The sequence below is a fragment of the Urtica dioica genome, chromosome 10, assembly GCF_054948205.1.
Source record: "Urtica dioica subsp. dioica isolate 48M chromosome 10, U.dioica_male_clone48M_v1_H2, whole genome shotgun sequence".
Classification (NCBI taxonomy): domain Eukaryota; kingdom Viridiplantae; phylum Streptophyta; class Magnoliopsida; order Rosales; family Urticaceae; genus Urtica; species Urtica dioica.
The window spans coordinates 25,288,243-25,313,398 of record NC_142765.1 but is presented as its reverse complement, the minus strand read 5'-3'; the positions used below and the strand labels follow the sequence as shown (position 1 = coordinate 25,313,398).

The window sequence follows — 25,156 nt, the reverse complement described above, 5'->3', positions numbered from 1 at the left end:
CGTGTTTTGTTTGGGATTTTTGAATTGGCTATTTTGCCTAACCTAATGAAACTATGGCTATTTTGCAAAAGCCATAGTTTGAATTGGCTACTTCATGCCATTTAAGCTACAACAAGAGATTTGTAAAGGAAACTTGAGTTTCAAAAACTCCATATAACACCACATTTGAAAATCAAGTCATATTTTACCTTCTTTAAGAAAATCAAACCTTTGAAATGTCTAAAATACCCTTAAGAAAACAACTTAGGGGTCGGGCCTTACACTCTCGGTTGCTTTAAGCTCTCGGCCTTCATCTCCTATAGGCGGCAGCGCTCTCGGTTTGGGTCGGACCCACGCTCGGGCTTTGACGCTAACAGTATATAATAATCACATTATTAACATAATGTATATAGTATCACAAATCAATATATTGTGTAAGAGCACCTTAGGGGAAGGCATAGCCTTATAAAGGGCGAGGTTCAAACGAGGAAAGGCTTACGGTAGATACCTAGGCACCCAGAGATGGGGAAGGGCGTGATAAGCGACGAAATGCTTCGGGTTTCATTATATTCATATGAATAATGCAGTTCCCATTTTATAACCTTAAATGCACTTCTCTGTATTTCTATGAAAGTAGTGAATGATATCGTGGGGTTAACGTTATCCTTCATATTTGTATGAATCTGTTCCATTTTAATACAATTACTGGTACTGGGAAAGCCTGAAACCTTATCTAGTTCTTTGTTGAAACCAAATGGAAAGAGAAAAATAGGATTATTTAGTTCCGGTATATGAGTATGCCGGAGTACGGGGTATATATATATATATATATGTATATATATATATATATATATATATATACATATATATGTTACTGATTAAATTATAACCGTATACTAGTCGTATATTGTATACGTTAAGTTTATTGGACGACAATCAGCGCGACAAAAAAATATCATGACCGAAGCAAAACTTAAGAGTAACTAGGAAATAAACGAAGTAAGGGCTACAATTATTCACATTTAAAATCCTTTGTTTTTGTAATATATAACGTGCTTCCGTTGTTTTTGTAAAAAAGACAAAAAAAAAAAAAAAAAACGCTAATAGATATAATTTTCACTAGGGATGGCAACGGGTACGGGTAAGGCCGGGTACACCTATTCCGTTACCCGTACCCGCTATAATTTTTTACCCGTTACCCGGACCCGTTTATCCGGATTTTGAGACGGGCCGGGTAACGGGATACCCGCCGGGTAAACGGGTTAAAAATATTGGACCCGTTACCCGTTTACCCGGTTAAAAAAAGGGTAGCGGGTCGGGTAGACCCGCTTACCCGTTTATAAAATAAAAATCCATCAACAATATAAAATTTAAAAATAATATATCATCTTTAGGTAAACATATGATTTATTATATTTTTAAAAACAATGTTTAAAATATATCATCTAATTAGATAAACATATGATTTATTATATTTTTAAATATTTAAAAGTTAACGGGTCGGGTCCCGGTTAACCGGGTACGGGATGGCTATTCCGTTACCCGTACCCGGACCCGTTAAAACCTTAACGGGTATTATCCGTTTACCCGTTTACCCAAAAAGAACGGGTATTACCCGACCCGAATAAATCGGGTAACGGACCGGAACGCGGGTAACGGTCAAATTGCCATCCCTAATTTTCACAATTTTTAATCGTTCAAATAGTAGACATAAGTGGGTCTAACTTAGACATATATCTATTACTAATTATTTTAATAAATTAATAATCTCACTGTACATAAAAACAACTTTTACGAAATATTTAGCGCTGCTTCTTCCGGTGTTGAGTGAGCTATAAGGTCGACAGAGAAAATCATGTAATTATGGTATCTTTAATTATTGAATACCTCCACCAGCGACGTACAAATTAGTGAGTATGATTGTCCTGTTCTAAATCTGGATCATACTATTTTTTTCCTACCTGATTCGTGCATGTACAAGGTCGGATCATGCATAAAAATGTTTCAACTTAAAACTGAATACTGTCTGTTGGAATTAATCTTAACCAAGATCTTGGAATATCATTTATATGTGCAATAATGTCTAATAATTATAGCAATGAAGAAATGCAACCATACAGCCCAAAATTGATTGTTCTTGTGATTACATCCCCAATGAATGAAAAAAAAAAAAATGTAGCTGACGACGCTAAACAAAAATTTAAATAATATACAAGAATTTAATATAGCTGGCAAGAGATTGTTACATCTACTAAAATCCCAGTTACTCCTAACGTTATTTAATTTTGGAGTAAAATAACATTAGTAGTACATTTAATTTCCTAACTCTGTTGGTTGTGTAGAATTTGTATACCACCCACCAAGGGCGAGAAAATCGGACAATGCGTCCCCTAAAGTAAACGCCCCGCGAGAGTGAATATCCCCGTAAAATAAATTAAAATATATAAAATAAACGCCCCGGCTAGTCAATCATCGATCGTTAACCACGCATCTAAGGCGATCTTCTGCATCGGAATCTACAGAAGAAGGTGAAAAGCACTTGTTGTTGTTGTTGTTGCCTTGGAGACGAAGCAAGGCCTGGGAGGCCGCGTTTTCCTCGGAGAGCTTCTCGGTGCTGCAAGGCTTTCCCATGAAATATTTCCCGCTCACGAAAGCTATTGAGAGGAACGTATTATTTTCGAGAAGTTTGGTCTTGAAAGCGGGCGGTTCGAGGCCTTCTTTGGACAGCCACGTCTGAAGCTGAACTTTGGGATCATCATCATTATCATTTGTTGTTGTTGTTGTTCTTGTTGTTGTTTCTGAGTTGGATAGAACAGCTCTTTCTCGGCCGACCACAAATTTTCCTGTGCATTGATCCTGTGAAGCGAGTAATCTTACTGCGGCGAAAACCCCGCTGTAAGACTCCACGTCCATGTGGGGATTGAAAAGCTGGCACAAGAAACCAAACAAGATCGCCGGATTAATACATGCATGCAATACATATTGTTTGATAAATGGCAAAAAAAAAAAAAAAGTGCATATGTTCGGAGCCTAAAAATGTGACCATTGTATTTTTTTTTTTTTTTTTTTTTTTAGTATAGTTGATTGGATTGAGGAAAGTTTGAGAGAAAAAAGTTAATAACAAAAATTGGGATTTCATCAGTTCAAAATTAAATTTCAAGCGAATTCGCAGATTTAAGGAAAGTGTTATACTGTGGATCCCATCTGTTTTTTCTTTCCCTCAAAACTTTCTTGACTTTCAAACTTTTCTAACTTTATTCCTATGAGAATTCAATAAGCTGAGAAATCACTCTGGATGCCTCTAAATATCAGATTAAGGGGGGTTTTTTTTTTTTTTTACTAATAAATTTACCTTCATTTGAACCATCTCGTCGAGCTCTTTCTTCAAAGAAACATACACGTCAGCAAGGCCCGGGGTCATGAAAAAATCGAAGTAGCCGTCTAACATTGACAAGTGCCCATCCTATTTAAAAAGAAAATAATTATTATAGTATAAGCCTCCAATACCAGAAACAAGGAAAAAAAAGAGCAAAAAAATAAAAATAAAAGGTGAGGACAAACATACTTCATGCCTGGATAGGCGTCCACCAAATAGCAGAAGCATAGAATCTGACACCCCAGTTGAATCCCGGATATTGACCATGTTTATTTTCATCTTTTCATTGAAAACCAGCCAAGGATATGGAATATTCCTTAGTGGTGCATTCACTGAAGACTATTCATATCGGAATATGTAAAGGGAACAAAAAGGAACATCAGTCTGGTGAGTGTTTCAGCGTAACCGGAAATTATAAAAAAAATTAACAATACTACAGAAAAATTGAATACCAGAGTCTCGAGTATATATTATGTGTGTGTGTGTGTGTGTGTGTAGGGACTATAAAGGAGAGACTTACATTACTGATGAGTACTTGGCCATCTTCCATTGTTTTCACTACAACCGAGCTTGTCCGGTTCTGCAGAGCAAAGACATCGACCACAATTAGAAAAACAAAAACAAAAACAAGCCAACTTGGTCAAAGAAATACGAATTATTTTTCATTCGCGTGAATAGAAGCTAGTCGAAGCAAACGGAGAGCCAGAAAGAGATAAGAGTTACCTCAACGGAGCATACGCCGGGGAACAAAGCGGCACATAAGACTCCTCGGACAAGATACTCATCATGGCTCCGTATATTGCAGCTCTGTCTATTGCCGACCAGACCGGTATCGTTGAGCGCGAAAAAGTACTTCCTGCTCAGAGACTCGACGGATCGCAAAGTCTGGTGCGAAAGATAGTTCTTGTAACAATAGTCTTGAGCCGAGAAGTTTCGCTCGGCGTCTCTCCAGCCATTGAAAGCTCTAACAAGCGTCAAATGATCGCTGCAATTACGAAACGAGATTTCCACTCTTGCGAGGTCCGCTTCCTTCACAAACACACGAGATAAAGGAAACACTTTTTAAGAAAACAACTATGCATTGTATAGAAACTGATGGTGAGATTCTGTAGCGTATTTACATCCTTCTTGTCGAAAGGTGCCACGAACGGATCTCTGAGACTGAGGGATGAAACGATAACCAGCACCGGATCGAGACATTTGAATATAGCTCCGAATACGAGCAACTTTCCGAGTTTGGGTTCCACTGGGAGTTTTGTTAGATATTGTCCTGTGAGGCACTACAATGTCACTTGTCTGGCTAGAAAAAAAAAACTATCAATTGATGTATTTGCTTTATGCCGATGGAAACGATCTATATACCCAAGACTGTTAGGTTTTCTTTCTCGCCCAAAGCACCAATGATTTTCAGATATTCTATGGCATTTTGAACCTGAAAATAAGACACATCTCATGGTGTCAAAAAAAAAAAAAGACGGGTTCTGAAACCAGTTTTGTTGGAACATACCGACAGAGCTTCAGGAGGTTGCATGGCCTTGGATAGAAACTCTGAAATACTTCCGAGTTGTAAGCTTTTGATATGCAGACACAGTGTCTCCAATGGTGTTCTCAAAAGCTCTGGAAGCTGATAATCCGCAAAAGAATCGTAGACACAGCGAGGATATAAATGGTAACACTCCCCAGGTTGAACACGGCCGGCTCTTCCTCTTCTCTAAAGATCAGAAACATTGCCGAGTCCATATTTATTATCATGTTCAAGTTCGATATGGCTTTCTTTTTTTTTCTTTTTAACAAATATAATTGCACAGCTAAATGCTAAAGAGCTTACTTGCCGAGCAGAAGCTTTGGAAATCCAGGATGAAAGTAAGCAAGGGATGTTATTCAGTGCATCGTACGATGACTCTTTTGCTTTTCCACAGTCGATGACGAAAACTACGTCATCAATGGTGATGCTTGTCTCGGCAATGTTCGTAGCAAGTACGATTTTCCTAATTCCATCGGCTGGCTTTTCGAATATTAATTTCTGTTGGCCAAAAAAAGCTTTTATCTGAATGTCGAAATACCCAAAACTAGTCTGCTAAATTAATGTTACAGGGAAAAGGACAAGAATGTGAAATATTACCTGCTCGTGGCTCGGCATAACACTGTGACAAGGAAGAAGCAAGACCTTGCTACGATTTCCGAGGAGCGGATGAGCCTGAAGCTGATCTTTCAGACATTTTATGTCTTCCCAGCCAGTCAGAAAAACTAACACGGCACCAGGTCGTTTGCCCTTCACTATACTGTAAAGCACGTGCTCGATGAGATTGAATCCGATCGAGTTGGGATTCCATAGCGATAACGAGACACGAGTTTTCGGACTGTAATCCCTGAAATCGGCAGTTCTAAGTGTGCCCTGTTGATGTGCATATATAAACTGGTAATATTAGATCCAAGGATGAAATAAGAGTTAAAAAAAAAAAAAAAAAAAAAAAAAAAAAAAAAAAAAAAAAAAAGTTAGCCATCATACCCGCACTGGATTATCAAGATGACTATTTCGTCTTTGAGGCTGTGAATTCATTCGCAGCAACATCTTCTCGGGGCCGTAATTATCTATCTGATTTTCTGGAGTTAATCGATATCCTGTCTCTTCCAAAACATCTTCTAGAAAATGCTCTTTAACAGGATGTGTGAAGCCCTGAGTCGGGAAACAAGCCCACAGAAAAGTGTATGAGAGAGATGATCATCATCAAGCTCCTTTTAAAACCACGAAAAGGACATACTTGTGGCTAGTGAAGTGGAAACACATAGGGAATAATATATTAAATACGATTTGGAACTTACGTGGACGTGGATTATTGGAGCTCCACCAAAGTAGGAAGCGAAAAGCTCAGCATTCAAGGTTGCGCTCATCAGTACTACCTTCAAATCTGGCCGACGAGGAAGAATTTCTTTAAGGATGATGAGAAGGAACTCTGGAACGATTCGACAAAACAAAAGCATTAACACTCTCAATTCAAAAAGCAATTACAACAGGAGACATTTACACAAAAATTTCAAAACCACCTTCGTTCATATTCCGTTCATGAATCTCGTCAACAATCACATGTGTCACGCCTCTCAAGGATCTATCGTAGATGAATTTCCTCAACACTATTCCAGTAGTGCAGTAAAGAAGGCGAGTGTCCCGGCCCGACTCTCCTTCCAACCGAATTTTGTAACCGACCTGTTTCCAAGAGGAAAGTGAAAAGGAGTATTTGGCTTGCTCAAAGAACGGACAATGCACAAATTATAGAAAAATATATAAAATCATATGTTTATGCGTATTGAAACTGAAAACTCACAGATTCGCCCGGTGACTCTCCCCGTTCTGAAGCAACTCTTTCAGAGCAAGCAATGGCCGATATTCGCCTCGGTTGGGTACAGATAATGCTACACGTAGCTCCACGCATTGCCTGAATCTCAGATTCTAAAATGTACTGAGGAAGCTGTGTGGTTTTACCACAACCAGTTTCGCCTGAGACAATGACAACCTATAAACAGTGACCCAAAAATTATATCCTTTGTTTATGCATGTGGAGAGATTTTTTTTTTTTTTAAAGAAACATCGGGACTTTATTCATTCAACACGGCTTAGCCGAAAGACAGTACAAAAAGTTCAAAACGAGAAACACAATCCCGAAAAACGATAATTACAAAGCACTAGACCAATCCCTAGCCAAATCAGCCAAAGAAAAAGACTTAAACTCAGAACAAGAAGAAAAAAGCCACAGGGCTATTAAAACAAAAAATTACCCCTAGAACAACAACCCACAGATTAGTCTATGTTTTAATTACTCCGTGAAAAAGTTCTATATATATAAAATGAATCAAAAGTTCTCTTCAACCATCGGTCCATAGCTTACCTGATTTTCTGCTATCAACTTTATCAATGCCTCTCTTTCTTTATACATTGGAAGAGTTTTACGAAATTGAAGCATCTCCCGACCACCCGGAGATTCCTGCAGATCACGCCAAAAGCTGAGAAAACCTAGCAACCGAAGAGCCTGAGAGTGTAAGAGCACGATGAAAGAAAAACAAACCTGCCATTCTTGTTGCCGAAGGTAAATCTCCCAACTTTTACGCATGTGGATTTTTTCTAAAGCGCTCTTACGTATGAAAATCTGCTGAGGCTCAAGGAACCTCGTGTTGGCAAAGATATCATCGTGCTTGCTTGATCTTGACAAGAAGATATTCGCTAAATGCCTTCTTCCCGTTGACTTCTGAGAAAGATGGGCTTTAAGGAGATGAGCCACTTCGTCTTCCACCCCGGGAGGCAATATCACCTACACAAGCTTTAAGAAGTTTGTAGTTGGTTGAGTTGAGAAAGCAAATATAAACACAAATGTACAGTCATCAACAATATTTCCAAAAAAAAAAAAAAAAAGATGTGATAAATTGAATATATTTAGGAAAGATCCTTGGCGAATGATCAGCTACATTAACTAACTAATAGAATGTGCTTGAGAACATAGGTAATGAAGTGGTTGAGTGGCAAGAAAAGACCTCTCTTTGTGGCCGTGTATCATCCAAATCCGGTCTGTAATTTGGTAGCGGGGCTTTACTAAAGACAACTACTTTGGCATATCGATGGCTGAAAGATCAATATAAAATAAAAACATGTTTGCATTATACACACATAACACTAAATGCAAAAAAGTAGTTTAAACCCACAATAAAAACTACTTTTTTGTATAGCCAATAGAGAGCTTTTTATGTATAAAAAAATTCAATATACCAATATAAACCCATCTTGGTTGCTAGAGATGAAAGTAGTCTAAAATCACGTTGGTCCTTTGCATCCCTTGACACCAATTCCTGCTCATCTTTGTTGCTGAGCAACATCGTAAGCTTATGTTTCCACTCATCAATATTTTTCCGGGCTATTGAATCCTGAAAAAAAAAAATCGAGAATCACCTAAACCCCATGTTCGAGCAATTCCATGTTTGTCAAAGCAAGATGAGCTAAAAGGTCACTTGTACCCAACTACTAGTGGAAACATATAAAAGATGAAAACTTTTATATCTCTTAATTGATGCACTACTTGACAGCAATAAAGGAATTATTCTTGTTCCGCATATCAGCTCACATATCAAATACATCATGTTTCTTACTCTTACAATATGGTGTTGTTTCGGTCAAGTCTCGACCTTTTTCCCAAAGACCTCTCTGAAGGATATCAAAAATCATGTTTTCTCGTATCTTCAACAAAAGCCCGATTTATCCGATCGTCTTTTTATACTAACAACTAGAGCTTTGCCAGAGCATCCAATAATAGGGAAGCTATTGCAATTGCTATGATGGTATGGCTTACGAAAGTTAGTAACCGGCGAACTATAACCTCCAAATAAGAAAACCCCACAAACGTTATAAAACTCGCTTCAAACTGCCAAAAAGCTAACATATTTTTTTTACCTCATCTACTACCAAGAACCAAAATTTGTAGTTAATCATCGCTCAATAAACTAAACTTAAAAAAAAAATAAAAAAAATAAAAAAAAACACCCAAAACTCAAGATTTCAACGAAATTCCAACCACGAAAAAAAGGATTAAAAAAACAATACATTGAAGAACCAAGCAACTAACCAGTATTTGCTTCGAAACCCCTCCATCGGAACGTTTGAGCTTCTCTCTCAAGCTCCGACGGTGTTCGGAGATGGTGGATTCGACGACGAACTTGTCATTCCGTCCCTGCCACACGTCACTGAGCTCAGCGAAGCCCAAGGCGTGGGAAGAGTGAAACTGGCGGACCACGAAGCGCGAAAAAAGCCTTGTAGACGATGACGAAGAATAACAACAACGACATGGTTTGTTGTTCGTGGATCTACGACGAACTATCTTCCCAGCATAGCCCTTGAAGAGGGATGATAAGGGCATGTTCGTGGGGGCTCTTTTCGCTTAGTTTGATGAGATTGGGAGAGACATGTTTGTTCGCTTTTGGTTGTCCGGGCTTGGAAGGGAAACGGGTATTTCGGGAACAAGTATAGCGACGAGGTTCTTGGGGTTTTGGGTTTTACAACTCTAGTTTTTTCCTTGGGAACCGATTTATATGTTCTATCTTTTATTTATGCTCGATTTTTTTTTTTTTTTTTTTTTTGTTTAATATATATCACGTGATTAACAAAACACATTTTCTCTCTATCTTTTCTTTCGTTTTTGCACATTTTTCACTCTCTTTTATTTTTTTATCAAAAATAAAAAATAAAACTCTCTTTTCTCTAATTTTTCACATTTTTATGTTAATTTTTCTCTAATTTTTTTCCTCAGGTTTTTTCTTCTCCCCTACTTCATTTAATTTAAGTTTTATCTGTATAACAATAAAAAAAAAAAAACAATTTTTCATAAATTCTTATTTTTATGAAATTACATTTTTTTTATGAAATTGTTAATTTTATGAAATAGATTTTGAAAATACTGATGCCTTATTATTCGTTATTAAATATTCAAGATAAAAATAACAAAAAATTAGCTAAATAAATCATCGAAAATCTAATAATTGATAGATAACCAACTTTTTGTAAATAGTCACCTCAACTTATTTACAGCACTAAAAAAAACAAAAATACCAAAAAAAAATCCCGCTTATTTTGGATTTTTTTTTGTTTTTTGAGTGCCGTAAATAAATTTATGTGATTATTTACAGAAAATTTATAAAAAAAATTGACTATTATATAAAACGCTATAAGTCAAATGATTATATAACTAAAAGATACTAAAAATAAGCTATTAAATTTTAATTTAGAGAAATTGAGATGATAAATGAGCGGCATACATACGAAATAAAGGTCTAATAGTATAATAGTAGTATAAGTAAACCGAAAAGCATGAGCTTAAAGGTAACTTGAGGATGCGAAAGAAAAAAAAAGATAAATTTGTAATGATGAATACATTTATACAGATTTTTAATCAAGATCGATAAATATTTGAAGAAAGAAAAACGAGTCGAGTGTAATTCAATGTTTGTTTATCAGTTCCATGCATTAATATTCACACATATTGACGTTAATTGTGGGAATCATGATGATTTCTCACACACTCATTACATCATATCGATTCAAAACAAACATGATAATTAGCTGATATGGCGCTGTTAATAGTCTAGTGTACATCAATGTAAATTAATGTGTTGATGACATGTGAATATATGATTAAGTTAGTTACAACAAATTGATTGTGATTGTGTTTAAAATGTTATATACTATGTTGTGTTTCTAAGATCATTAAGGAGAATTACAGTTCAAGAATTAATCTCCTCTCTCTCTCTTCTCTCTACTCGTTTCTCGAATCCTCATTTGGTCAAAGCCAATCGACTCACGTCAATATCTTCTTCAACAATTCATATTTTTTACGTTCATCGTTAATCTTGTTCCGACGACTCTTATAAGCTCGACCGTGAGAACTTCGTGTTCTGGAGATCACAAATACTAACTACGATTGACATGCATGACCTCGAACGATTTCTCGATGAATCGAGAAGTAATCTGTCTAAACTTGTTTAGATCAAAGAGAGATCAATATCAATACATGAATCCATGGTGATCGAAACGAAGAATCCTTTCAATCGCACATCCACCATTCCGCTCATCGCAATCAATCCAAAACTCTTAATATCGTATCACATAAATCAGGCAATCATGTCCTGGCCCATTGCGTTTGTGTATGAGCACATCGCCTAGTGCTCAACCTTTGCTCAAATCTGGTTTGTTCTTTAACAACTCTTCGTCGACAAGTATAAGGCTAGAATTTTTCAGTTGAGGACAGAACATGATTCACAAAGGCAATCTTAGTATCAACGAATTTATCATGCAGATGCAACATGTTGTCAATGATGATGCTCTGGTTATGTACGTTATTGGTGGACCATAGTCCACCCCTCTCCCCGAGGCTCATTTTTCTCCAATGTCATGAGTCGGGGCTTGATCAATTGTACATTGCATTGTCTATTAATCTTGCAAATGTCTCAATGCATCTAATTGAGAATCACACTCAACAGCGTGGTGGTAAAATGTCTTGAGGTTGTGGTCATAGATTGAGATGCCTCTGGGACCAGGCTTACGCAGTCCAAGTGTGCCTATGATCTTCTAGTTAAAGCCAACATGGTTAACTGTTAGCCATATCATACACTCATGATTTCATTCAAAGCACTTACATCTACTTATGATAGGTGATCTCGATCCATGTGATTCAGAAAGCATCGGCTTTGCGGCCGAGAACGACAACGACGACCTGCATGACGGCCCCAGAACTCATGGAGGAGATGGCCCCATAACTCATGGAGGAGAACATCGGTTTCGTCGCGAAAACTCCCAACTCAGCCATTCGCCACCGCCATGGCTGGAGAGTCTTTGAGTCCACTGCTCTTTTGTCTCCATTGCGACAAGTCATTCGCCGCCACCGTGGTCTTTCTTTTCGCATCTCTATTTTCGTTCAAGTGAAATTGGGTATGGCTGTTGAGATAGTAGGTTGAAGCTTGTTATTGGTGGTAGTGGTGATGATAATGTTGGACTTGTGATGATGATGATTGAAATATGAAAAAGAAGATAGTTTCATCTTTATTTGGGGAGAGAGAAAATCCTAATCAGTTGTTGTGATCAGTTATGGCTTTCAGAGAATAAGCGTGATAAAAAGAGGAAATGAGAGAAAGAAAATAGAAAGAGGGTAAAATAGTATTTGCACACTTGCCTTACTAGTACATTTGACCAAATTATGTTTTTAGTGGGAAATGAGAAAAAAGTTATCAAATGGCACTAGTTGAAGCAATTTCTAATATGTTTATGCAATTTTAATGTTTCACGTGGCTTAATTGGTCGTATGTTTCACTTTTTTTTTATCATGCTCATTTTGATAAATTAACAAATGAAACTAAATAAAAGTATCAATATTGTGTCAATTTTGATAAATTTAGTCCTAAGAAATTAATTTAAATATACTTTAAGGGAAATATATTTAACATTTATATAATTAAGATTTAGATGTATAATGAAGGGAAATTGACAACAATAATACAAATTGTTTGTTACTTACCAAAAATTAAAAAAAAAACTCAAATATTGACACACATCTAGTACTAAATCGATTACGAACTGAGTTGATTTCGTGACACATTGATCACGAACTGGTTACAGTTCGTGACCGATTTGATATTAAATATGTCAATATTTGAGTTTTGGTTGATTTTTGGTAACTAACAAGCAAATAGTATTATTGTTGTCGATTTTCCTAATGAATCGATAATTAGTACGATCATTAGATATATTCGAAAATGGAAGTGAAATTCAAGGATGTGAACACTATTTTTTTAATGTTTTTATTTTATTTTATTTTATTTTTAACACATAATTTATTTATTTATTTTTGTGATGAATCATGAAACCGTGACGAGGGAAACCTCTCACCCTCTTCATTCAACCCAACCCACAAAAACCTCTATTCTATACAACAAAACAACAAAACAAACCAAAGCTACAATCTTTTCGCCTGAGATAAAAAAAAAAAAAAAAAAAATGCCTTTCAGGATTTCGTTCCTAACCTGAACACACACTCTACAGACATGACTTGCTCGGCGGTGCTCAGGGGCTGCGTGAGAACCCCCACCATTTCTCGGCGACCCACCACCACTACCCCACTCTCTCTCCTTAAACCCTCTTCCGTCTTTTTCCTCGTCGCTCGGAGGCCTCACAGGACGATATGCTACTCCGTCGCTCCTTCCACTCGGCTCACGTGCTCCGCCGTCGACGTGGACCGCCGTCAACGGCGGAGGAACTCCACGGCGTCGTTTTGGGGACAGTCGAACAGCCTCGGCTCCGGGCGGCTCGCCTACCAAGACGCCTTGCCCAGCAGCGACGAGTCCGATCGCGAGGTCGCGTTCGGGTCAAGGTCTAGGTCTACGAACCAGCAAGTAATTCGTTACCCTTTTCTTCTTCTTTGAGTTCGCGTGAATTTTGGAGTTGATTGAGCATTGTTGAGAGTTTTTATAATGCTTATGTTGAATTGAATTTTCATTTCGTGGATCATCGGAAAACAGTGAGAAGTTGAAACTATTGGTCAAGTAGCCTGGCCAGTCTCATCTAGGGTTTAGGGTTTAAGTTGTGTATGAGTATTTGAGAGGATAAACCAGGGCTACGAGGAAGCTAAATCATTTGCAATAATTCAGAAGGTATTCAGTGCTATTAGATGGTTTTCTAGATGTTTTAGGGTTTAGGGTTTAGGGTTTTAGTGATTGTTTGAGAGAAAATCAGCATAAACCAGGACAACTAGGAGGCTAACTCATTTGTTTGATTTTAGAAGATAGTTAGCGCTACAGGATTGGTTCTACAAGATTTTTCGGGCTTTACAATGTGTCAATGTGGTCTCAATTTTGGTTTCCTGTCCTGTATCGTAGCTAATTTTGTGAAATGGAGATTTGTGCCGAGGGATTTTTTTACGAATCAATCAACTAGCACCGGAAAGATTTACAAACGAGTACAGTACAGTGAGCTTTTGAGAGGTCTGTTTCTCCAGGGTGAACAAAAATACACAGAAAATATTAATTAACTACTCTCTCTTCCCTCACCCCTCTAAAGTTAAGCTGGACTAGTTTTCCGATACATGCATTTTCACCGAGAGAGGTATTTTTGTTTTGAAAATAAAAGAAAATACAATGTTGTGAAAACGCTTTTCGCAACGCTCTGTATTTTTGTTGTTTTCTTTTCCAATGTATACAGATGCTATTTTCTTCACTTTTCACTTCTCATTTGTGTACACAACTACACTGTCTTAATCATGTTCTTATTTTTCAGAGTGGGTCAGCCCTCGAGAATCTGGAAGAGTGGAGATGGAAATTTACCACGCTGCTCCGAAATGATAAAGAACAGGAATTAGTGTCTAAAGAGAGAAAAGATAGACGCGATTTCGATCAGATTTCAGCAATGGCTACCCGAATGGGTCTACACAGGTGTGTTTTTATTTAGGTGTATTTACCAGGTGTAAATTTCATTCTATATCTCTCATAGGCGGTTATGTTTACTCAACTAAGTGACTGTGCAGCCGCCAATATTCAAGAGTGGTTGTTTTTAGTAAAGAGCCTTTGCCAAATTATAGATCAGATTTGGATGATAAGCGTCCACAAAGAGAGGTATTTTTCATGTATACTCGTATCATTACGTACATCATTTTTTTTTTAAATTTAGTTAGGCACACTCTTGTTGTGTACATAGCTGAATAGTGAAGCTGAATGATGAAAAATGGCTTTCACCTTATCTTACATATAGTTCGATATACATTTACATATATATAAATAGAGAAATTTCATTAGGTGGACCTCAAAGTTAACAAAATATCAAGACTAGACCTCCTACTTCAAAAATATTCAAAAAGGGACTTTTGTCCCTATTTCGGACAAAAATGCCCTTCCGACCATATAGCATCATATGGCATCGTACGCATCGTATGACATCGTAGGGCATCGTACGGCATCGTATGGCATCGTACGCCATTGTATGTCATGATGGTCATACGGGTATTTTTGTCTGAAATAGGGAGAAAAGTCCATTTTTAGATATTTTTGAAGTAGGAGGTCTAGTCTTGATATTTTGTTAACTTTGAGGTCCACATAATGAAATTTCTCTATAAATATCTCTATTTTCTGGAGTTTATAGTTCTGAAAATTTTGCATGATATTCGAAATCTATATTAGCGACTTTATAACGCAATGTGCAGGTGATTCTACCGTATGGGCTCCATGCAGAAGTAGACCGTCATCTTAGAGCTCATCTCTCTAAAAAGTCAGCAAACAGATCAAGCTCATTCTGTAATTCCTTGCCAAGATCAAGCAGCAGCGATAAAGTAGTCACTAATGAAGGTTTCAATGAGGAGCCGCGGGCTCAAATTAGTGCTGTGATGGAGAGAGTACTCCAGCGTAGAAGTTCAGACATGCGCTATAAGCAACAAAAATGGCAGGTTACTTTTGCAACTTATTTCTCTCTCTCTCTCTCTCTCTCTCTCTCTCTCTCTCTTTTTGTTGTCGTTCCATTACCTTTTCATATTTCGGTTGAGCAATGCCTTATACATCTTTTGATATTTATGCAGGAATCTCCTGAAGGTCAGAAGATGCTTGAACTTCGGAATAGTCTTCCCGCATATAAAGAGAAGGAGAGGTTCTTGAAAACAATTTCGGGGAATCAGGTTAGCAATTGATATAAGATATTTGATTAATTGATTGAGTGTTATATGCTTGAGTACTTATCTAAGAACGAGTCATTTTGACTTTTTTTTCTCTCTCTTTCATTTTCTCTTAATCAGTAAAAACATATATATTGTATCTCATTTTTTAAGCGTGCCTATTACATTGGACTAGATGTTATTCTGATCATATATAGTATTAGTAGAGGCGTTTTCCTGAAAATTTAGACGAAGTTTTGATTTTTATATTATTTTTGTTAAAAAAAACACTGTAAGACGTGTTTGATCTCGTTTTTTGAGCAGGTTGTTGTTGTCTCTGGAGAAACAGGCTGTGGTAAAACTACACAACTTCCTCAATACATTTTAGAAACAGAGATTGAAGCTGCTCGTGGGGGTTTCTGTAATATTATCTGTACTCAGCCTAGACGTATATCAGCTATGGCTGTTTCTGAGAGAGTTGCTGCAGAACGTGGAGAGCCACTCGGGGATTCTGTGAGTCTTTATTATCTCCTACTCATTCTTGCTTCAGTTTCGCACATCAGTTAGTTTCCCCGAATAATAAAAACACAAGTTCTTGCTGCAGAATGATACTGATATATGGATTGAAATACACTTGCCCGTATTTTAATTGTGGAATTTCTTATGTTTGAGAAAGGTGGGTTACAAAGTTCGACTTGAAGGAATGAAAGGCAGGGATACACGCCTACTTTTTTGCACTACTGGTATTCTATTAAGGAGATTATTAGTCGACAGAAGCTTAAAAGGTGTTACACATGTCATCGTGGATGAGATTCACGAACGTGGAATGAATGAAGGTAGTTGAGAATCCGTTTGAAGGTTTTATCTGCCTGTACTGGTATTTTGCGTGCTATTTTTAACGGATTTCACTGTTTTGTGGCAGATTTCCTTCTTATTGTCCTGAAAGAACTTCTTCCACGCCGACCAGAGCTGAAGCTAATTTTGATGAGTGCAACTTTAAATGCAGAGCTTTTCTCGTCTTACTTTGGTGGAGCTCCAACGCTCCATATTCCAGTAAGTTTAAGTTGTTACTGAGTATTCCGGTTTTTAATGATCTACTAATGAATGAGTCAGGGCTCAGTTTCTTTAAAAAAAAAAAAAAACTAATGAATGAGTCAGGATGATTCTGAATGCTCTCTAATCTTTTAGTTTATGCCATGGTAGATATCCAAATCTTGTAATTTTGTTTGTTATGATATTCTTTCATAAATGTTCTCTATCATTTCCATCAATGGCATGCAGTGTATTTTGGATTTACATCTATGTGTTGTTGTTCATCATATTCCCAGGGTTTCACATACCCAGTTAGAGCACATTTTCTGGAGAACATTTTGGAAGTTACTGGATATCGGTTAACAGCGCATAATCAAATCGACGACTATGGTCAAGACAAGATTTGGAAAATGCAAAAGCAAGCTCAAACCGGGAAAAGAAAGAGCCAGATCGCTTCTACAGTTGAGGTACTGGAAACAATCAAAATCTGTCTTCTTTTACACTGTAATGCGGCTCTTACATCTGATTCTGACTATCTTCTCCGGTGATTCTTTATTTAGGAGGCCCTAGAAACAGCTAACCTCAGGGACTACAGTCCAAGGACCCGAGAGTCATTAGCCTGTTGGAATCCCGACTCGATCGGTTTTAATCTTATTGAGCACGTGCTTTCTCACATAGTAAAAAATGAAAGATCGGGTGCCATTTTAGTTTTTATGACTGGATGGGATGATATAAACTCCTTAAAAGATCAGCTTCAGGCTCATCCTGTATTGGGGGATCCCAGCAAGGTCTTGCTTCTTGCTTGTCATGGTTCCATGCCCACCAACGAGCAGGTATTATAATGTTCACCTCTGTATACAAACTATTTGAAGTATATATCGTTTGAGCTGTGAAGATTTTTCTCCTATATGATTTCTGACCGAAAGTTGTACGAATTTTGCTTTCCTGATACGGGGGCTTGCATTGCTAAAAAACATTCTTTTTTACTTTTTTTTTGCATTGATAATTATTTTTTAGGAATTTTTGACAAGTTATTCGGCAATGCAACGTGATCAAGTTTAGATTTCAGCTATTTTTTTTATTCCGTCTATATATCTTTGTACACAGAAATTAATATTCGATAAGCCAGAAGATGGAGTTAGGAAAATTGTACTTGCAACAAACATGGCGGAGACGAGCATCACTATCAATGATGTGGTTTTCGTTGTTGACTGTGGAAAGGCAAAAGAGACTTCATACGATGCGCTTAACAACACTCCATGTTTGCTTCCATCTTGGATTTCAAAAGCTGCTGCGCGACAGGTAAGATTTCCTGATTTCAACGCAATTATTATAGTAACACCCGTTCAGGCTGTGCTTACATATATAATCGGTCCTGTTAGTTTTTCTAGACCAGTTCTTAGTGATGGAAACATGAATCAGAAATCTAGTTTATGGATCGGATTTTGCAGAGAAGAGGAAGAGCTGGGCGTGTCCAATCGGGCGAGTGCTACCATCTGTATCCTAGGTGTCTCCATGATGCTTTTCCTGATTATCAGCTGCCCGAACTTCTGAGAACTCCATTGGAGTCTTTATGCTTGCAAATCAAAAGCTTAGGGCTTGGTTGTATCTCGGAATTTCTGTCTAGGGCTTTGCAGCCTCCAGAACATCTTTCGGTACGAGTTCCTACATTGTGTTTTTCAGTAATATGAAATATTGTAGCTTTTACTTTTACAGGTCATTCTACTTCCTTTTGAATAACCTCTGTAAATGTCCGCGTATGTTCAAGTTTATCTTGGTTTTGGTTTTTGTAGGTTCAAAATGCTGTCGAGTATTTGAAGATCATTGGGGCTTTAGATAGAGATGAAAATCTAACAGCATTAGGTGAAGGGTTTTCACAGTTGCTAGTGTACTGTATAGAGATATCATGCTTGATATGGGTTATAAAATATGTAATACCCTTTTGTATCTTTTCCTAACAGGACGTAACCTGTCATTGCTTCCGGTTGAGCCTAAACTTGGGAAGATGCTAATATTAGGGGCTATATTCAATTGTCTCGACCCCGTGATGACTGTTGTTGCAGGACTTAGCGTTAGAGATCCATTCTTGATGCCTTTTGACAAAAAGGATGTAAGGGGTCTAATTTTTATTTATATGTATTGTGTAATTTAGATGATCTTCTCCCAAAATAAAACATTTGGTCAAAGATTGAAGCACCTATGCATCTTCCAATCACGATTCAGTTCTTTTTTTCTTTCTTCAATTAAATACACTACTGGTGTTCAGGTTTTTACCAAACTCGTCAGTGTAACGTTCTTTTTATTTTATTTATTATTCTGCAGCTAGCGGAGGCGTCAAAAGCACAGTTTGCAGGGCGTGATCACAGTGACCATCTGGCAATCTTTCGAGCATATCAGGGTTGGAAAGAAGCTGTTAAAGAGAACTATGCACATGACTACTGCTACAGAAATTTTCTCTCTTCGCAAACTTTACAAGCCATTGATTCTCTTCGGAAGCAGTTCTTTTATTTGTTAAAGGATACGGGTCTAATCAACGAAAACTGCAATATGTGGAGCCACGATGAGCATCTAATCAGATCAATAGTTTGTGCTGGCTTGTTCCCTGGGTTATGCTCTGTTGTGGTGAGTATTAACTTTTCTCTCTTATGGTCTTCCATGAAAGCTGCTATATATCTCGTTCTATATTTTGTTCCGTCTCCAGTTCATTTTTTATGCGTTTAGCTATGTAAGTTAGAGATTAAAGGAAGATTTGTAAGAAAAAAAAAATACATGTTTAGATTATTATTTTTTTTTATTTTTTATTTTTATTTTTTTTGCGTCAGACATGTTTAGATATGTCACAAACAAAGGAAAAAAATAAGGTTGAAAAACATACTCGATCAATCAGATGTCTTATTTAGATATTTTTTCGTATTGTGACATGCGTACTACCTTTCGTTCCGCAGAATAAGGAAAAATCCATAGAGCTAAAAACAATGGAAGATGGTCAAGTACTTCTATCTATGGTTAGTCAACTTTTGTTACGCTTTGCTTTGTTTTCCTATTAGACAATATATCTATGTCTGGTTATCGACGCTAATGAGTTTCCAATTGATTTTCGTCTTGTTTTTCAATTATGATGAAAAGAATTCCGTGAATGGCAATATACCGAAGATTCCATACCCGTGGCTAGTTTTCAACGGGAAGGTGAAAGTGAACGCAGTTTTTCTGCGTGATTCAACTGGAATTTCGGATTCTGTGCTGCTTTTATTCGGAGGGAACATTTCAAGGGGTGGACTAGTACGATCCTTTCACTTCTTTGTTTCATCCATTGTTTCCAGTCATTGGATTGAATGTTTTTTCACGAATGCGATGGCACTAATCCTAAATTTTTCAGGATGGTCACTTGAAAATGTTGGGAGGATACTTTGAATTTTTCATGAAATCTGAAGTCAGTGATACATATCTTCGTTTGAAGGAGGAGCTTGACGAATTGATTCAATTGAAGGCAAGATATTCTTATTGCCATTTGTTTCTCCAGATCAAACCCTTCTACATACTTTGCTTCCCATTTGCGCTAAAATTCTGTGATTGGCGCTGTATCTCTTGCTCACCCCAAATTGAACAAAATATTGACCTGTGACATGGCACAAGTTAATTTTATAGGAACATCAAAATAAGTTCTGAAAGTTCACTATACAGTTTTTTTTTCTCTTTTTCAAAAAATTAGCCATATAAGCCACCGAATGTCTAAGAATTGCTAGATAGCCAACCTTTTGTAAATTTTTTGAAAATAGCCACCTCAACTTATTTACGGCACTAAAAAAAGACAAAAATGCCCAAAAACATTCCCGCCTATTTTGGGTTTTTTTTTGGCTTTTTGAGTACCGTAAATAAGTTGAGGTGACTATTTACAGAAAATTTACAAAAAGTTGGCTATTATACAAAACGCTACAAGTCAAATGGCTATATAGCTAAAAGACCTTTTTTTTATGCTAATAATTTTCTTTATACACGTGCAGCTTCTGAATCCTCAGATGGATATACAATCGCATAGCGATCTCCTTTCAGCGGTGAGACTATTAGTTTCAGAGGATCAATGCGAGGGAAGATTTGTATTCGGCCGCCAATTGCCTTCAGCTCCTAAAAAGGTAAAGAATACACCGAAAATTCCAAAAGCGCCGAAAACTGAAGCGGGTGCCGGCGGGGACAATTCGAAAAACCAGCTACAAACATTTCTGGCCAGAGCCGGACACAAAGAACCCGCCTACCAAACAAGGCAAGCCAAGAACAACCAGTTCTACTCGACGGTGAGCTTCAACGGCCTGGATTTTGTGGGCCGACCTTGTAACACCAAAAAACTCGCAGAAAAAGACGCCGCGGCTCAAGCCCTGCAGTGGCTGCAGGGCGAGAATCCCTCGCCAGCCCAGAAGACCGTGGACTATATGTCCCAGCTTTTGAAGAAGACTCGAAGTGGGGCGAGTGAGAGACAATCGTCGTTTCACGATGCCAGGTGGTGAAGTAGACGTAAAGGGACCAAGGTTGGTTAATTTTTTTTTACGTTTCTGATAGGGATAAATAATTTTGAACCGTCGTGGGCGATTGAATCGACTTGCGCGGAGTTACAGAGCCCTTGTTATTTGCAGAGAAGGGGTGATGTATTATATATATTTATATTATTTTACTGAGAGTACATGAGGACTTCTCAAACAAGTTACATTGAGATAATCAAGGATCACATTGATCTTAATTAGTGTTCCCTATCGTATCGTATAGTCTTTAAATCGTTGCTGAGAGTCAAGAAGAGAGAAGTGTGTCTATACACAGAAACCGTGTAGCTCATAATATTTTAAGGGATTTGACTCTGCAGACTTCATAATATATGCTAAATCAACAAGGCCAACAATGCCACATCCAAGAAGACTACGGGAACTAGCAGGGAAACTAGCCTTACATTCTTTTTTTTTATTATTTTTTTATTTTTATTTTTTTACCAACAAGACCTATGCCACTCTCAAAGGAACTAGACTTGCTATCCAACAACATGACCTTCGGTGTCTGAATCTACAAATTTTCAGCCACCCACCTCGTTAAACGTGCTCTCCGCTTTGATGCCTTTGTAACTAGGAATGACAATGTTGTTGTTTTTTTTGGTAGAAATAGCCTTCAGTAGCCGTTTTTCGTAAATGTATTTTAATATTAGTTGTTAAACTTTTTAGTTTTCATAAATAACGGTTGTGATTTTTTAAGTGTCAATTTTTCCCTTAATAACGGTTAGCCAGATTTTAATAAATGTTGACCAGATTTCAATAACTGTTAATCAGATTTCAATAGCTGTTAACCTTATTTTAATAACTAATAATCAGATTTCAATATACCAATATTTTGAATCAGCTTTCAATATATCAATATTTTGAACTAGATTTCAATAACTGTTCATCAGATTTCAATAACTGTTAATCAGATTTCAATAACTGTTAATCAAATTTCAATAACTGTTGACCAGATTTGAAATACAAGGGCATTTTTTCTGGAGAAAAGGGAAACAGTTATTGCCGAAATGTTTTGAAAACATGAGTGAGATGTGAAAAGTGACGCATGTTTTAGACTAGTTATGTAATTTTACTCTAGTGTAATCCATGCCTCTTGAACGATAGGCATCATTTAAATATTAATTACTAATACATTATACATCCCAAAGCAACAATTTGAGCCGAAATACAAATTTTGAAGTGTTAAATTTGTAAGAAATTTTAAATTGGAGAAATTGCCTCATTTGCTACCAATTTCATAACATTTTCCCATTTTCCACCAAAAGACTAATTTTTCTCAAAATGCCACCATCTATGTCAACAATGTTGACATCTATTTTTGCCCTTCACTATGAGATGTCAACATTGTTGACATAGATGTCAACAATGTTGACATCTCCGTGGCATTTTGGGAAAAATTAGTCTTTTGGTGGAAAATGGAAAAATGTTATGAAATTAGTGGTAAATAGGGCAATTTCTCTTTAAATTGTTAGAAAATAGAAGTAATTTAAAATAGAAATTTTTTGTAATTTGAAATTTGTAGGGTTTTTTTAGAAATTTGATATCGTAAAATTTGAGCTAATGTATATCGTTACTTGTTCAAAATTGTTGCGATCGAGTCATTGATGCTCGATTATTTGATAGCTAAGTATTATGTTATTTGTGGTATTTAGATCATTCATATTATATGGAAAACTCTATAAATTTTGGTGGAATTTCTCAAAGTATATGTTAAAACTCAAATCCAAATAGAGAATGAATTTTTAAGACAAACTGAGTCTAGAACTTAAAGCTAGTGTCATTGAGTTTATGCGTTTTGAACGTAATCAAATTAACGGATAAGAGAATGCAATTGCAATTCTAAATAACCCTTTCTTTTATGGTTCATTCATCTATGACTTTGATTACCATCATAAAATTATAGAGTCAGTTTTTAGTTTTGTCGTTTTAGTAGAATAGAAAATGATGGTGAGAAATTTGAACAAACACCAATAATATTATTAAATTATTAGATTGCAATTTTATTATGTTCAACACGTTTTGGTTATCTGTATATTATAACAAATTTGTTTTGGACAAAGTGAAGGCACGTAATCATATATACATAGGCGCCACATATTATAATACATTTTCTGTTAAGATTGGTAGTCTTTCAATCATTCGCACGACAAATAAACTTTACACAGCTCAGTTTATCTTTACACAAGCAAACAAAATTAATCTTGTCATATCGTAATTCTTTTCTCTAAATGTATCATACACCACTTTTAGTTACGATCCCTTGTGTATATAAAAACAATTAACACTTTGAAAGTACAATAATGAAACAATGATATGATATATATTTACTTTTACGGACGAAGAAGCTCTAGGGCTTTTACCAAAGTTGGTTTGAACCTATTGACATCAAGAGTCACATTTTGCTTCTCCAAAAAGATGGACTTAAAAGCATGCCAACCATGCTTCTTAATAGTAAAAGATCCGTTAAGAAATTCATGATCAACCGGGTATTCATTAACCAAAGTGCTCTCCTCCACAGATATCTTGTACTCCAAGTAACTCAGGTTCATATCTCTCGAAGGCAATTCGAAATACGATTTCGCGATGCGTTTGAAATCTCCAATCGGAAGGATCTGAATGATTACAGCGTTATCGGGAAGAAACACCATATTTGTCAGCCCGGCCCCGTGAACCCCCATCAACACGTCGCACGAGGCCACGACTTTTGAGAAACTCGAGAGGTTTGGTCCAGCCTCTGACACGACGACATCAAACCCTAAATTCCTAGCCGTGGCGGTGATTTGCTCTGTATTCGTAAAAGCCCTACTCCTAGTCCGCGACAATAGAAGAAGTCGGGGTTTCTTGTCCCACAAGTCATGACCTTTTTCTTCACTCATGGAGAAAGAGTTTTTTAGAAACTCGCGGAACTCTCTCATCGAAGTTGAGTGCTTTTCGGGATCGATGGCCAATTCTCTCTCGTGTCGTTGTAGCCCGATCGTGAGGCTTGGGAAGCAATGGACTTGTTCGCCTTCTTTGTCGATCTTGATGGGCTCGTAGTTGGACAGCCCTTTTAGTATCTTTTCCAACTTTTTCGTGGCGTAGAGATTGTAATCCGTGATGAGAAACTGAATCTGTTTCTTGTACTTCCTTGAGGCTATGAACAAAGGAATGACCAAATCGCTGAAGTCATGGAAGTTGTTTCCGACGTAACCCCCAAGCGAAAACAGAAGAGCCGGGACCACGTGGTTTTGGGTGCACCGGATCGCTTCTTCGTGACCCTTCTCTTGTTTAACGCTTCTGACCGACCATTTTCGTACTTTTCCCATCGCTATATCATCCTCTTTCCTAGCGTAAGGCCTTATATTAGTGCTCATGAAAGAGCTCTCGTTTGATACCAAAACTGAATAGGACCTTGTGTCAACCCTCGAATGTGCTTTGATCTCGCAGAACTCGGTTCTCTGTTCCGCTATGTTGCAAAATACCACTGTGTTGACATTAAAAGATCATGAATAAAAAGGAAGATTATTTATTTTTATTGGCACACTTGATTGAAAGAGATGTAAGTTAAGCAGCAATCTTACTCAAGGAATCTGGTTGGTTTTCGGTTTTGTCATTTTTTAGAAGCATTTGATGAGAGTTTTTTGTGGCTTTGAGTGCTAGCATTTTGAGACCAATGCCCATTGTGACCTTCAAATTCACTGACGAAAAAACAAATCAAGCTAAATTGTCAAGCTCAAAAAACAATGTAGACACATAAGGGTGATGAATAATGAGAGAATACTCACAAGCATTTGGTAGAGGACCCAAGTAATTGGGCTTGAAAGAGTTGCGAAAAAGAAAAATAATGATCAAACAACAAATAGTTGCTCCATAGCCAATCCTCTTTTTCTCATGCCTACCAAAGCTTCTCGCAAGAATTGAATCATACATCATTTTCTTTTAGTACTTCTTCACTGTAGTCATAAATCAAATATGAAGGATATATGTTTCACTTTCACCACAAAACCATACACACAAAAAAAGAAAAATAAAAAACATCTAAAACCCCATCGTCATACGTGAGTGCCTTGCAACAAAAAAATAATGCTTTTTAATGACTT

The 25,156-nt window shown here is 37.0% G+C and overlaps 3 protein-coding genes across 4 annotated transcripts; 1 reads left to right on the top strand and 2 right to left on the bottom strand.

Annotated features, from left to right (window-relative positions):
- Positions 1-2,106: 2,106 nt before the first annotated feature.
- Positions 2,107-9,464, bottom strand: LOC149384451 (DExH-box ATP-dependent RNA helicase DExH3-like). Its single transcript, XM_089628733.1, has 19 exons — positions 8,962-9,464; positions 8,112-8,266; positions 7,880-7,967; positions 7,417-7,659; positions 7,240-7,335; positions 6,679-6,867; positions 6,401-6,560; positions 6,179-6,309; positions 5,865-6,032; positions 5,478-5,750; positions 5,184-5,378; positions 4,863-5,066; positions 4,718-4,787; positions 4,477-4,625; positions 4,079-4,384; positions 3,876-3,935; positions 3,545-3,694; positions 3,332-3,442; positions 2,107-2,907 (listed from the first exon to the last, which is right to left on the bottom strand). Exons 1-19 carry the CDS (start codon positions 9,250-9,252, stop codon positions 2,449-2,451), a joined length of 3,498 nt encoding a protein of 1,165 aa, XP_089484859.1. The 5' UTR covers positions 9,253-9,464; the 3' UTR covers positions 2,107-2,448.
- A 3,291-nt stretch (positions 9,465-12,755) lies between these two features.
- Positions 12,756-21,536, top strand: LOC149384450 (DEA(D/H)-box RNA helicase family protein). 2 transcript variants are annotated; one of them, XM_089628511.1, is made up of 20 exons: positions 12,756-13,273; positions 14,154-14,308; positions 14,401-14,488; positions 15,073-15,312; positions 15,442-15,537; positions 15,838-16,026; positions 16,190-16,349; positions 16,436-16,566; positions 16,842-17,012; positions 17,106-17,378; positions 17,653-17,847; positions 17,997-18,200; positions 18,339-18,408; positions 18,507-18,655; positions 18,868-19,167; positions 19,491-19,550; positions 19,672-19,824; positions 19,922-20,032; positions 20,547-21,065; positions 21,395-21,536. In XM_089628511.1, the coding sequence occupies exons 1-19, from the start codon at positions 12,926-12,928 to the stop codon at positions 21,042-21,044; spliced, it is 3,591 nt and encodes a 1,196-aa protein (XP_089484637.1). In that variant the 5' UTR covers positions 12,756-12,925; the 3' UTR covers positions 21,045-21,065; positions 21,395-21,536. The 2 variants fall into 2 exon arrangements, with proteins under 2 accessions (XP_089484637.1, XP_089484636.1); XM_089628510.1 differs by lacking the exon at positions 21,395-21,536 and having other exon boundaries at positions 20,547-21,335.
- A 1,871-nt stretch (positions 21,537-23,407) lies between these two features.
- LOC149384449 (alpha-1,3-arabinosyltransferase XAT2-like) lies at positions 23,408-24,737 on the bottom strand. Its single transcript, XM_089628043.1, has 2 exons — positions 24,638-24,737; positions 23,408-24,540 (listed from the first exon to the last, which is right to left on the bottom strand). The coding sequence occupies exons 1-2, from the start codon at positions 24,735-24,737 to the stop codon at positions 23,408-23,410; spliced, it is 1,233 nt and encodes a 410-aa protein (XP_089484169.1).
- Positions 24,738-25,156: the final 419 nt, after the last annotated feature.

Bases quoted from the DNA above. Each gene is read 5' to 3' on its own strand.
- LOC149384451 (XM_089628733.1), bottom strand. From the start codon at position 9,252: ATGCCCTTATCATCCCTCTTCAAGGGCTATGCTGGGAAGATAGTTCGT. The intron at 6,561-6,678 runs GTGAGTTTTCAG...TCTTGGAAACAG, and splicing joins GAGAGTCACCGGGCGAATCT to GTCGGTTACAAAATTCGGTT. The intron at 3,695-3,875 runs GTAAGTCTCTCC...CGATATGAATAG, and splicing joins GCCAAGTACTCATCAGTAAT to TCTTCAGTGAATGCACCACT.
- LOC149384450 (XM_089628511.1), top strand. From the start codon at position 12,926: ATGACTTGCTCGGCGGTGCTCAGGGGCTGCGTGAGAACCCCCACCATT. The intron at 15,313-15,441 runs GTTACTTTTGCA...ATATTTATGCAG, and splicing joins ATAAGCAACAAAAATGGCAG to GAATCTCCTGAAGGTCAGAA. The intron at 18,409-18,506 runs GTGAAGGGTTTT...TTTTCCTAACAG, and splicing joins TGAAAATCTAACAGCATTAG to GACGTAACCTGTCATTGCTT.
- LOC149384449 (XM_089628043.1), bottom strand. From the start codon at position 24,737: ATGGGCATTGGTCTCAAAATGCTAGCACTCAAAGCCACAAAAAACTCT. The intron at 24,541-24,637 runs GTAAGATTGCTG...ATGTCAACACAG, and splicing joins AAACCAACCAGATTCCTTGA to TGGTATTTTGCAACATAGCG.